Below are 13,486 nucleotides of genomic sequence, written 5' to 3'. Positions count from 1 at the left end.
AACAACAAGGTCCTACTGTACAGCACAGAGAACTATATTCAATATCTTGTAATAGCCTATAATGAAAAAATATGAAAAGGAATATATACATATATAACTGAATCACTATGCTGTACACCAGAAATTGACACAACATTGTAAATGACTATACTTCAATTTTTAAAAAAAGAACTAGTGAAAGCCAAAAAGATTTTTTTTAATGCATGATTTTTTTGGGTACTGAACTTTCTAATAAGAACTTTTGTTTGTGGTATGACCATTTTTAACCTTCTGGTTAAAAATAAAAATCAGGTAAAAACAAGGGAAAAAGTGAGCCCCCTATAAACAGTGTACATAATAGCTGGATCTTGTCTATTCAGCTATCCATTCAGCTATTCTGCATCCTTTGATTTGGGAGTTGAATCCGTTTACATTTAAAGTAATTATTTATAGAGCAGGACTTGCTATTTTGTTAATTGGTTTTTGTCCAGGATCTGTCTACAGGCATCTCTGCTCCAAGCATACATCTTTGATTTGATTTGATACCATTCTATTGCTCTGTCTGCTCCTGTAAGACCTCATGTATGCTCCCCCTTTAAAAATTCTGCCCTTTCAGGGTTTATCTTGTATGTCAGACCCTGTAAGATGCCTTTTAAGTTTGCCTCAAGCAGAGCACCCCTCTCTCCTGAGAAACACCATAATGCGTTGGTTGAACCATTCTTATGTCATTCATCCATAATTATTTAAGCATCTATTTTATGAAATATAAGCACCCTGAGAGCAAGGACTCACTATGTGATACTGAACAATAGTTAGCTGTGAATCCCTGTACCTCCATGTAGTAGGTATTCATTTAATTCACTGAATTGAATTGAGAAGGGCAGAAAGAGGCTATCCTCTCGGTGATCCTCTAGGGTGGCTCCCACTCAAACCCCTCCACCAGCCTCTATTTACCACTTCCTGCTCCAGCTGGAGGGTTCAAGAAGAGGTGAACCCTTAACACTGAACACCCTTCAAGATCAGGTTTCATACCTATCATTTAGCATAACTTTGATCACAAGATTCTGTGAAGTCATAACGAAAGGTCAGTGATACCTTGCCTTCAGGGTCCACCAGGAGAAGATGTTTTGCCTGGCCTCCCTGGAGCCCACTCAGCACATACTGGCCAGGAGATGTTGCACTCTCTCGAACCAGGAAGTCCCCGTCCTTTACCAAGAGGCTCTCTGCCGCTTTCCTGCTCAGCTTGCCGTGGTAGCAGTCTTCACTCCGCAGTTGCTGTTTAATGAGTGGCAGAGAATGCGTGCTGGCAGGCTGGGCCGTGGCACCTGGCTGAACAGTTTCTGGTGCCTCTGAAGTCAAAATATAAGGAGAGATGCCACCAAGTTATCTCCTCACCCACCCATTCATTCATTCATTAATTCACTCAGCAAATACACTTGAGGCCATACTGTGTGCCCAGCACTGTTTCAGTTATGCTATTTCTGGAACAGGGGTTTTGTTTCCAGAACTTCCAACGGGCTCTAATTTAATGGTAGATCCAAACATTGCCTTTGGCTTCTGTTACCAGGAAAGCCTTGTCCAGGTGCAGGAGTTTTCCTTTCAGATGAGAAATGGAACTGACCCATGAGAACTGCTTTCATAAGTGCAGAGAGGGGCTCTTTATGTCCCAGGGGCTGTATGTTAAAGAGAAAGAGCTTATGCTCTACCTGGATTACAGATAAATTCTAAAACATTCCCAAACTCTTTGAAAATGCCTAGAGTAATGATGGGTTATGCCCACTTTTTAGCATTTACCTTTTTTAAAAAAACTACCAACATGCTTCAGAGATGCTTCTGCCCAAGAGCTTTAAAGCTATGCTGAACCTCACAGCATTCCTGTTAAATGATCATTCTGGGTTTTTTGTGTGTAATTCGCCTGCCTGGACAAAGCAGAATCAATCAGGTTAAAGGAAGGTGAAACATTAGGGAGGCATGGCCTGAGGCAGGTCCCCCAAGGCTCTGCAGAATAAATGCTATCCAGAGTTGAAAGCATTGGGGGTGAGAAGGTACATCCAGGTAGCCCTTTATAGTACTATTGATACTCATAGTGATGATAATTATTATGTAGTTCTCATTTTTTTGAGTATGACAGGTAATGCTCAGTGCTTTACATAATATTGTCCTGTTTGTCTCTCAAAGTCAGACAGGCAAGGAAATGGATCTTTAAAAAGGTTATGTGACTTTCCCCAAGTCACACTGCTAACATGTTGTAGATCTGGGATTTGAAATGAGATCTGGCATCACAGCCCAGGTCCTTAATCACCACACTCTAAGACCCTGGCCTTGGATGAGGAAATCTTTTAATTTTCAAAATTGGTCTAAACCATTCTACTTCTACAGAACCCACAAAGGTCCCTAAGTACACAGCAAGGCTATAAGGATGATACACAGCATTGCCAGAAGCAATAACATAAAATTCTTACATCTGAATCCAGATAAAAGTTGTATGTCAAAAAAAAAAAAAAGTTGTATGTGTAATATGGCAAATTTACTAGGAAAATAACCATAGAAATCAGACTTTGTCTTTTTAAATGCAAATGAGTTTTGGCATAGAAACCAACTTCATCTTTATAAATGCAAAGGAGTGTTTACATGTCCTTATGCAAGGGTCTCACAAATAAGAAACTCTTTTGACTTTCAGTTTTACCACTTAAACCAGACAAACCCAGGAAGTCACTGATACAGGCAACCAGTGCCCTGTAGACGTAGTTCAGTTCTCCTGTCAATATGTTACAATTTCGTCTCTACTTAAGAACTTCTCTCCGCGTAGCACAATTATGGTGCAGCATTTCATGAATATATCTTTTTGAAAATATCTTTAGTTTACATCTAATGGCTAAAAATATTCTCCTCTATAATCAGATTCTATCTGTTGTTGCCAGAGAAAGGCTGAAGAAATATGTCCGGATTTGATGAATAATGTCTGTAGTTGGCCTTAGCGCTGCCTGCTTTCAGGCATAATAAGAGAACTTCTGGTGAGTAGCTGTGTGTGTGTTTGTGTATGTGAGAGAGAAAGTGTTTGTGTGAGTGTGAGGAAGATTCACGCCTATGTGCGTAGGCCCACGAATCTCAGTGAACAATGGCTTTTAGTATATTCTGAGATTGTGAAGTGCTCTTGGACGAGGACAAAACAAAAGAAAATCAGACATTATATCATCTTGAAAAGAGGCAACAGATCATTGGCCAGCCCCAGGGTATGGACAATATTTTCCTAATACAGTTTCCCAAATCAGCACAATTTCAATCATCAAAACATTTGCTGAAAACACAATTTTTCTAAAAGGAGAATATGTAACAGATTTTTTCTTAAACTTTTAATTTAAAAAGTTATACGTGTTAATTTTTTTAATCTGGTAAAAACAGAAAAACAAAGAAAATGAATCACCCACAGTCCCATCACAAAGTACAACCTCTCTTTTACATTGTGGTGCATTATCTAGTTTTGACTCCTTTTCGTCCATACTGTTGACTTCGAGAAAGCTAATCATAATTTAAATATGGTTATTTAGATCATTTCCTTAGACTACTTAATAAATTATTAACTTGATATAATTATGTTTTCTCACAAGTAGTGAAAGCTAAGGAAGCAACAAGGAAAAAAATACTGTTTATAAAATTAAAAATGTATACAAAAGTCAAGACAGCCATATAACTAAAGATAAAATCAGAAGAGGGATATAATCTCAGGAGAAAAGCATCAGGGTTCGGGGACAATCCTCAATTTTCTGTTGTGGGAAGAAAAGACTACCCTTTTCTCCTCATTACAAGCCTCCGTCTCTGATTCCTCCTCCACCACGTATCCTCCATAAGTGCTCTCTCTGTGCACAGTAGTTGTATTTTATAAAGTTTCCAGAACACTGAATTAGTGAAAACGGAACCACTGCCCGTAAGACAAATGCAGGGTTAGGTTCTCCCAAGCCTCTGGTCACAACATTTCCACCAGTCCATCAACACAGAACCTTGTTTTACATGTGTTTCTGTTTGAGAATACTGTATTTAGTATATATGGTTGCTGATTCAGTATCACTGAACTCACGGGCAGCAGCACTGTAGCTCATGCTTGAACTAAGCTTATCTAATGCAGATATTTTCTCTGTCAGGCAATCACAGCCCTCTTGCACTTAGGGTCACCAGACAGCACTTCAGTACTACACTTGGGGGTCATTTTAAATAGCAAAATCATCAACAGATAGCACAAAAATGCAGGCAGTGTAGCACTAAGTAGACCTCAAGAGTTCACCTGTTTACAGCAAGAGCTGAAACAAGCAGGCAGAGTGGGGCCTGGTTTGACCTTAGCTGGGAGGTTGCACACTGGGCAACTCAAATTCTCTGTTGCTTTGCACATACCACAAAAGTGCCGTGAGTACTGATTTGGGGATTACAAATAAATTTTAGCAGGTGAGCAAATTCTCAAATTATGCAACTTACAAATTATGAGAAATTGACTATATATTATATATCAGTATGTATATATATCAGTATGCATTACTGGATGTGTGAAAATTATAAAATAGGAATTTATTGCATTATCAAGGAGAAAACTACATTCACCTCTATGAAGTGTCTAACACACTGACAGAAAAGGATATTAACATAAAATGTTAAGCATAAGTTAAAGGGTGAGATAGCACTGAGAGAAAAATTATCTGTAATATAAAGGAAAAAGTACACATCATTAAGATATATTACAAAGCCATAGTAATTTGTATATGATAATTAATATGCTGGTATACAACGAGCAAGTAGGCCAATATAAAAAGTATAATAAAGGCCCAGAAACAGATTCACATACATATATAGGAGGAATCTGGTAAAATGGGGAGAGACATTAGAGAAAGAGGAGATTATGCAGTTAATGTTGTTTGGAAAATCAGATGACTTAACATAGACAAAATTAAGTTAGCCCCTCCACCTCCGAGAAAATATAAAGTTCAAGTGAAATAAATATTTTATTTGTAAATAAAACTATAAAGGCAATAGAAGAAAGTGTAGTACGAGTTAGATTAAGAAGAGAAAATTTAATCCAAAGAGAGTAGAAGGAAGACATAATAAAGATATAAATGGAAGTCAACGAAACAGAAAACAAACAAACAACAACAAAAAAAAGAAAAAAATGAAACCCAAACTTGAGTCCTTTGGAAAGATCAATTAAATGAATAAATCTCAAAGAACACTGATCAAGAAAAAAAAGGAACAGAAATTATAAATAACAGGAAAGAGAGAAGGCATCCTCCAGGCAATAAAAAGACAGTGAAGGAATATAATGGGAAATTTCACGTGGAACTGACTCTCGGCAAACAGAGAAATCCTACAAAGTTTTTAAGGAAATTACACTGCCCAAGAAACCACAATCCCTTCTTGTCTGTGGCTTTTTGGCCTCTAAAGCAAACTCCAATCTCTCAAGCCCACATCAACAGGAAATAGGTTGTACTAGTGGGGAAGCCCCTAAGAAAGGCATTTTTCCCAACATCTCCTTTCTCTGCACACAGAAAAGACAACGGCAGGAACAAGCCAGAGGGCACAGTCCGGGCCCACAGATGACAGTGGACGAGAAGAGTCCTCTCCGAAAGCTGAACCAGAGTCCAAGCAAATCGCTTTCTCCCATTCCAGTTCAGGGAGTCTTCACAACTGCTGCCTGGCAGCACTTGGCAATCACTCTGGACCAGTGACCACTGCGTTTCTGCACGCTTCCCTTTTGTGAATGTGGGTTCTCACTGAGGCTATTCTATTCCTCTTCCACCACTGTTTTGGGTGGGGAAGGAGCTAGATAGTAACTTGGCAAGTAGTAAGGATCCCCATCCAATCTTGATTGAGAGGATCTCACATCACCCAGATGTCACAGACTGCAGGCTGGACGCTGTCATTGTTGGGGGTATTTGCAAGGTCTCCCTTTGAGAGACGGCAGATGTGTTCTATGTGAAAGGAAGGTGTGCTGCGGCAGAGACGATTAATTGTGGACCAATATCTATTCTCCCTTTCATCACATTATGGAACTCCTAATTTTCAGCTGGGCACATGCACACGCAGCTAGAGGAATGTTTCCCACTCCTGTGAAGCTAGGTATGGTCCCATGTCTAAGTTCTGCCTGTGGCAGAGGAGAACAAATGATGTCTGCCACTTCTGGGTCTCCTCCTTTAAAGGAACGTGTGTGCACTCCTCTTGCCTTTCTTGCTTCCCAATGGCTGAATACAGATGTGATGGAGAGAGCCCAGGCTCTTAGAAGGAAGATAGAAGACCTTGGACCAGAGATGGAAGCCAGCTGTTGAGAATGGCAAAGCTGTCCTACCCATCCTGCGCCACCCATCTTGGGGCTATTAGGTAAAATAAATGAACATCAGTCCTTTTTATACTTTGGCATTTAGGGGAGTTTCTTTGCTATGGCAGCTTAGACTGACACTAATAATAATTCAACACAAAGATTAAACAGTTTCAGTACTAATGATTTCCTCCGGCCGTGTTAGATCAGAGTCAAGATTGGGTCACAGCTCTTCCTAGGCTGGCAGTGTAAGAGGGTGAACCGAGGAGCCCTAATGGCATGCTTGAGATATATCAGGTTTATGTCTCTAGATTTGTTTTTGTTTTGTTTTACTGAACTAACTGTAACTCACCATGATAAGGGAGGCTGAGTTTGCCTAAGGAAGCTGAAGAGAATTTTCAATGGAAGAAGGAAAGAGAGAGGAGGAAACATTAGGAGGGAAATGTTAAAAGGTGTACTTAAAACATTCTGCAGAAAATTATGTTTAAAGTTATCCCTATTCCATTTTACTAAATTTTCTCATATCAACATTATATATACTTTTGGAGTAGGAATTAATTATTTTTTGGAGAGAATGATGGTATGCTGAAATTAACCTCAAGGGTCTAGTGAGAAGCCCAGAAGGGCTATGGTACATTAAATCCTAAACGGAAATAAAGAGTAAGAGAGGACCGCAGGCCTAAATTATTAAATATGCTGCTGCTAAGGCAGGGAGAGGGAAAAAGGACAAAAAAAGAAAGGAGACTGGAATCAGTGAAAACACATTTTGACATTACAATTTTGGACAGAACAGACCTTATTACTTTCAACTAATGACAGGAATGTTATTATGGATTAATTTTGCCTTTCATATTATTAAATTGTCAATGACAAAAGGCAAAGTTTCTTTGCTTGAGTTATAAAGATTTTTAACATTGAGGATTTGCTTATAAAGGGACTGGAGTAGCAAATCAAGGAATAACCCAGATCACCTAATGTGGGCCACCCATTAAATGTATTTTCTCATAAAACATTGTTGCTTTGAAAAGTCCATGAAATGGAAGTGACTGAGTGCACGCTCTTACAAAGTGACTCTCAAAGCCTGAGGTCCAGAAACTTTTCTTCCAAAAGCTGTCCCTCTGCATTAAACAGTTAAATTCACTGCAGAAATCTGAATTCACTGCATATCCCGCATCCACAACACAAGATGCCCTCTGTGGTGGACATGGAGATACACTACCCAGATCCCTCTTCAAGGAAGGACCAAGTACCCCAGATGTTTTACTGACCGCCCCTTCAGGGTCTGCCTCAGCTGCAGAGAGCTGCCTGCCCACGGGCTTGCCCTCCCTCGTGGGCCACATCCAAAGTCGGAGATAAGTGGGGCAAAAAGGCCCTGCCCTCGGGCTCCATGTGGGACAACTCCAGCAGGCCCCATGTGCTCCCTGCAGGGGTGGCAGAGGCTTCATCAGGCTGGCATGGTTGCCCCACCTCTCTCTCTGTCCAAGCCTGCTTTCTTCCCCCCCTTCCTGATTCTGATCCCAACAAAGACCCTGCATGCCAGGCCCCATCTCAGCATCTGCTTCCAGAGAATCCAACCAGCTTGTGTGGTTGTCAAGAGTGACCTGGGAGAGCCTGCAAGAAGACGGCCCGCTTGCCACCTGGCTGGGAATGAAGACCTTTGTCTCGGCCCAGAGAGCTCAGGTGGTCTAGAGAAGCCCAGCCTCAGCAAAATCGCCTTTCAGACTTCACCTTGTCGTTGCAGCCACACCAGCCGGAAAGTTGCCCTTGGCAGTCTGGAGAGACTTCCTGGGCGAGTAAAAGGACTTTCTCAGCCACTGGTTCTCCTTCTTTAGACTGAGCCAAACTTGACACTAAGCCAATCTCGGAACCCAACAAGCTTCAGTATTTTATGAAAAGCATTTTTTGTTCATTAATTTTTCAGTCGATTGTAGGCTTTTGGCTTGTTTTGCTTTTATTTATTTACGCTCCTGTTTATGGATTTACCCCCTGGAAGCAATCTGGCAGGAAAACGATGTTTATCTCATTGTATTTTACTCACAGTATATGGCTGAAGAAAGAAGTCATCTTATTTTAATGCTGTATAGATGACTTACTAAGGGGTTTTGAAATGAATAAAATTAACACTATCACTAAACAGAGCCGAAATAGTGGCCACTGTTCCCCATGCAAACAAACAAATTCAAAATTTTCTCCTGGCTTTGACAGCCCTTCCTTCAGCAAACGCACATGCAGAAAACAAAAGTTTGGAGTCAATTTAAAGTGTTTGAAAAGATTATTCAAAATCAAAGTCCCCAAACCTTGAAATCCACAACATCTCCACCAAGTTCTAACATATATTAACTGTGGTGAGGGACTGAGGGAAGAAAGAATCCTTTTAACTCCCAGAAAAATGAGGCCAAGGAAACAGCCTTCTTGAAAATGAGAGGCAGTGTAGTGAGTTGAACAGTGGTCCGCAAAGGATATGCTCAAGTCCTGACCCCTGGTACCTGCAAATGGGACCTAATTTGGAAAAAGGGTCTTTGTAGACGTAATTAAACTAAGGACATGAGATGAGCTCTTCCTGGATTTCCGGCCCATCTATCAGAGAAAGGTGTCCTGGAAGAGAAAGGAGAGGGATATTTGAGACACAGGGGTAAGGTCATGTGGAGGAAGAGGCAGACTGGAATGACATGTCTCCAAGTCAAGGAATGCTAAAAACTGCTGTCAGCCACCAGAAGCTGGGAGAAAGACACAGAACCCAGTCTCCTCTAGAGGCTCCCAGAAGGAACCCACCTGGCTGCCATCCTGATTTAGGACTTCTGACCTCCGTAATTGTGAGAGAATCAATTTCTGTTGTTATAAGGCTCCCCATTTGTGGTCACTTGTTTCAGCAGCACAGGAAACTAACACAGGCAATGAGCAGCCACTTACTTTCACGGTGCCACGGGCTCCCCAGTGGGTGAGCTGAGCTTTGATTTCCGGCAGAGACAAGTGTGCTTTGAAGAGCCTGCGTATTAATGTAGGAGGGGTCGTCGAAGAGATCCACTCGACACGTGTGCTTCCTCAGTGACGCCTCTCGTTGGGACTGCACCCCTCTCTCATGTGCACTACCTGTGGTGAGTAGTTAACGATCAATGTACCATGTTTTCGCTTTGTAAACAATAAATAAAATCATGGTTTTCAGCCCAGCATTGACAGGAAGGGAAAAGCCATGCCCATCTCACACAAGAACTGAATACCGACAGATCTGACTGTAAAAACAAAATCAGCGTCGGTCTTTGAGGGAAAGCACACTCTGGCTGGCCTCCCTGCCCACCTGCCTGCCCCGTCCCTCAGCTGACCCGCTGGTTCAACAGTAGACAGCAGATAAACTGGGAAGACCCAAAAGAGGAACAGCCAGGGGAGGCAGGGAGCTGACTGTCCAGCAAACAGCACACACCTGCAGGGCTCAGAGCGGCGGTCCAGGAACCAAGAAAACACACATGCCACGTGGAACTTGAATATCTACTATGTAAACTGCTTTTCAAAAACCTCATCACTTAATCTTAAATTATTAGGAGTGGAAGTCCATCTTCCCTCTGTTGCCAAGGTTTTGTTTTGCCAGACTCAGCCAGCAACTCCAGCTGCTGATGGTCATCATGTCATCTGACGGGAAGAACTCACCACCGCTCAGGTTACCACCTTCTTCCCCCGACCCTGCCCTCTCCCCTCCATTCCGTTCAATCCTTGTGGCCAAAATTATCTTTTTACGACTGAAAATCTGATCCTACTTCTCAGAGGTTTAAAAACCCTTTCACTGCCTCCCACTGCTCTTCAGATACAACTCAAACTCTTCAATAAGCCCCAGGCCCTCTGCCAGTGCCCAGCTTCCCTTTCACCCCAGTCCTCCCCAGTCTCTGACCCGGCTCACATGGGCCTTCTCGCAGTGTAAGCGCCACCGTGAGGCCGTTTTCTCTGATTGACATGCCCTTCCCTCCCCTTCTCCATCTCCCTCATCTTGAGGTGTCAGTTTAAACACATTTTTCTCAAAAGAACCTTCCCTGACCTTCTCAGACTAGACTCTGTCTCTCTGCTTTCCTAGAAGTTTGCACTTCACCTTTGAAGCCCATATCACAAAAGTAATTCGTTCCACTATGTTATCATCTTTTTTAAACATCTGTTCTGCATCTAGACTGCATGTTCCGTGAAGTCAGGGATGCTGTCTGTCCGGTTCACAGTTGCAACCTCTGCCTCTAGCACCTGCCTGGCATATACTACAACATCAACAAACAGTGACGAAACGAAAGGATACCAGCACAATATTTCACTACCTGATGGCATGAAGTACTTTGTACCGTCCAACTGGTTCTGACCTGAGAATGCCAGGATAGAATGTTTTTGCTTTTCTGTTTAAACACATACACGTATAGTCTTGGCAAGATCCCCGTGAGGCTGCACCCGAAGTAGCGACGTCGACATTCCCCTGTCTTACTATAAAACGACAGCAGTCCTTCCAGTCAATTAAACCCCTTCAATGTGGTCCAAAAGGGACCAGCTTTATACTGGATTTCACATCATGGCGAATAGTGCTACGATTCTTACGATGCAAGTATGGAAACCTAAAACACACCAAATAGGGGAAGCCGGGTCGGAAGACTACAGTCCTGCCTACTGCCTGCTCCTCCTTCACTCGTCTGTCCAGTCCTTACCCGTCCCCTTGTCCCATGTCTGCTCTGTATGTGGGGTATCCTGAGGGAGCAGTGGGATTTCTACAGAGGGAGGGGCAACAGGGCACCTTACCTCTCTGTTGCATTTTACAACACAGGACAGTTTCCGTTTGCTTCGTTAAGTGGATTCATGAACTGTATTATCCAATTTAAACTAAACTTACTTTCACAAACGGACAACTGGCTAAAAGACCACTGCCAAGAAATCAAGGACTGAAGATCACTCTTTTACTCAGTACAAGCTCCTCCTTAGCTATGTTATGAACTTATAAACAATAATGATCTGATTAGATCAAAACTTTGGCCTCCTGACAGTTAAAATTATCAAGACTGAAATGTGGATTTATGTCTATTTTGTTTATTAGTAAATGCTCTAAATGTATATTGAGCCTTGAGTTATTACCTAATGATAGTATTCAGCCATTGTAATTAGCGAGACTTTTTTGAAAATGTCTATTTATCATTAACTCTAACTTTGAAATTTTCTACTTTTGTGTGTGTTTTATAATACATGCATAATATATTAGTATCCTGCGGAGAATTCATGTATGATTGAATTCTTATTTATTTAGGAGTACCTTCCCATAAAAATTTAGTGAAAGTGGAATATGATGAAAAGTGTGTAAAAAACCAAAAACAGACTCATGAACATAGAAAACAAACTATGTTTACCAAAGGGGAAAGGATGGGGGAGGGATAAATTAGGAGTCTGGGATTAACAGATACATATTAGTTTCTATATAACAGATAAACAACAAGGATAGCATAGGGAAGTATATTCAATTTCTTGTAAATACAATGGAAATGAATCTGGAAAAAAAATATATGTATGTATGTGTGTATATGTATATGTATGTGTGTGTGTGTGTGTGTGTGTGTATATATATATCTGAATCACTTTGCTGTACGCCTGAAACCAACACTGTAAATCAACTACACTTCAATAAAAAACAAAAAAAAATTTAAAGTGTTTGTAAGAGGTTTGCTTCTAAATTAACATGGACCTGGGTTCAGATCCCCCTGGTACCTCTTACTATTTGTGTGGCCTGAGGCAAATTACTTAACCTAAGTGTCAGTTTTCATATCTGTAAAATGGGGATGCCGAGCTTGAAACACGTTATGCGGATACAATGAGAGTGTGGGTGAGCCCCTCACTGAACTCGGTGCCTGCCTCGCTGCTCAGCTGTGTGCTTACTCACTGATGCTGGCACGCTGAGCATGGTGCTCATATCTTGCTGTAATATTCTTCCCGTCCCTTTCCTGAGCTGACTCCGATTTGTCCTGTAACATTCTGCACCTCAGGCTGGGCAAGGTGCCACTCCACAATAAACTGTAGGTCTCTATTTATTTCTCTGCCTTCCCACTGAGACCGCAAATTCCTTGAGTTCTGAGGAGAGATTAGAACCCATTTATCGTTAACTTCCACATCTTCAATGCCTGGTATAAAGCAGGTGCTCAAAAGAAAAATGTTTGTCAGGTGAATGAACAGATGACTGAATGTCTACCCAGTTTTCCTTTCTCAGCAACTGTGGCCCCACCATGTTGCGAAGACCCTGAGGCACCCTTTAGCACAGGGTGCTGACTCGTCTGTCCGCCCCCAGAGCACTGGCACGAGCCGACCACATCGAGTTTACCAGCCCACGGGGCTACACAAAAGCGTCAATGTCTAAACAGTGCCTCTTAAAAACGACCATTCCTTTTTTTCAAATGAGCCATTATATCTAAGTCATTATATCTAATGCTGTCTTCAATCCAAAAAATAAAATAAAAAATAAAAAAACCACAGAACTCACCCTGTGCCCAAATTAAAAATCTTTCTAGGGTAAAGTGTGTGGTTGATGGGAGCTTAACCACACATGCCAAGCAACATGCATTCCAAAAGTTCTCTGTGCCAAGTATTACTCTGAGAACCTATCCAACCTGCTGAAGAGAAGATTTGTGGCAGAAAATAAATACATACATGGTGTATGTACTATATGTACCAAAGTTTTTAAGTGTAAGCTCTTAGGGTTTGTGGGAAATTAACATCTTTTTTATTTAAAATATCAATATTTTCATTTTAACTTGAAGGTTGGGGAAACATTATTCTATTTTAATTATTTTTCTCCACAAGGGAATTTATTATTAAGGGCAGAACTCTTTTATACGTCTTGAAATAAATACAATTAACTCCAACAATGAGATGCCTACTGCAGTGTTTCTAATACACCAGAATTCAAGCTTTAAGTCAATATTTGAATCAACAAACTACTTTGAATAAAAAAGCCAAACCTTACTGAAAATATTTGTTTAGGTGTCCCTTAAATGCTTATGTATGAATCTCTGGGAAAAGCCATTAAAAACTGTCCATTTGTTATTCTGGCAACTTCTATTAGTTTGGTCACTGGTTATGAATTTCAGGTCACTTTTAAATACATGCCCAAGTAGTCATAGGCCCTCCCCAAGATAGGAACCCCTGATTTCTGGGTGTCTGTGGGTAAACAGACACTGAGTTAGAAAAGCCCTTCCAGCCTCAACAAGAGGGACT

The 13,486-nt window shown here is 41.3% G+C and overlaps 1 protein-coding gene across 1 annotated transcript in view; it reads right to left on the bottom strand.

Moving 5' to 3' along the window:
- SHC4 (SHC adaptor protein 4) overlaps positions 1 to 13,486 on the bottom strand; it is a 109,168-nt gene that overhangs the window by 2,991 nt on the left and 92,691 nt on the right. The window contains exons 10-11 of the mRNA XM_010998597.3: positions 9,185 to 9,364; positions 1,075 to 1,328 (exon numbers count right to left, since the gene is read on the bottom strand). Coding sequence (XP_010996899.1) covers positions 1,075 to 1,328; positions 9,185 to 9,364 — 434 coding nt within the window. The remainder of the gene's footprint in view (positions 1 to 1,074; positions 1,329 to 9,184; positions 9,365 to 13,486) is intronic.

This window comes from Camelus dromedarius, chromosome 5 (assembly GCF_036321535.1).
Source record: "Camelus dromedarius isolate mCamDro1 chromosome 5, mCamDro1.pat, whole genome shotgun sequence".
NCBI classification, from domain to species: Eukaryota; Metazoa; Chordata; class Mammalia; order Artiodactyla; family Camelidae; genus Camelus; species Camelus dromedarius.
Note: the sequence above shows the minus strand (reverse complement) of the source record. Positions and strands in the feature narration are given on the sequence as shown.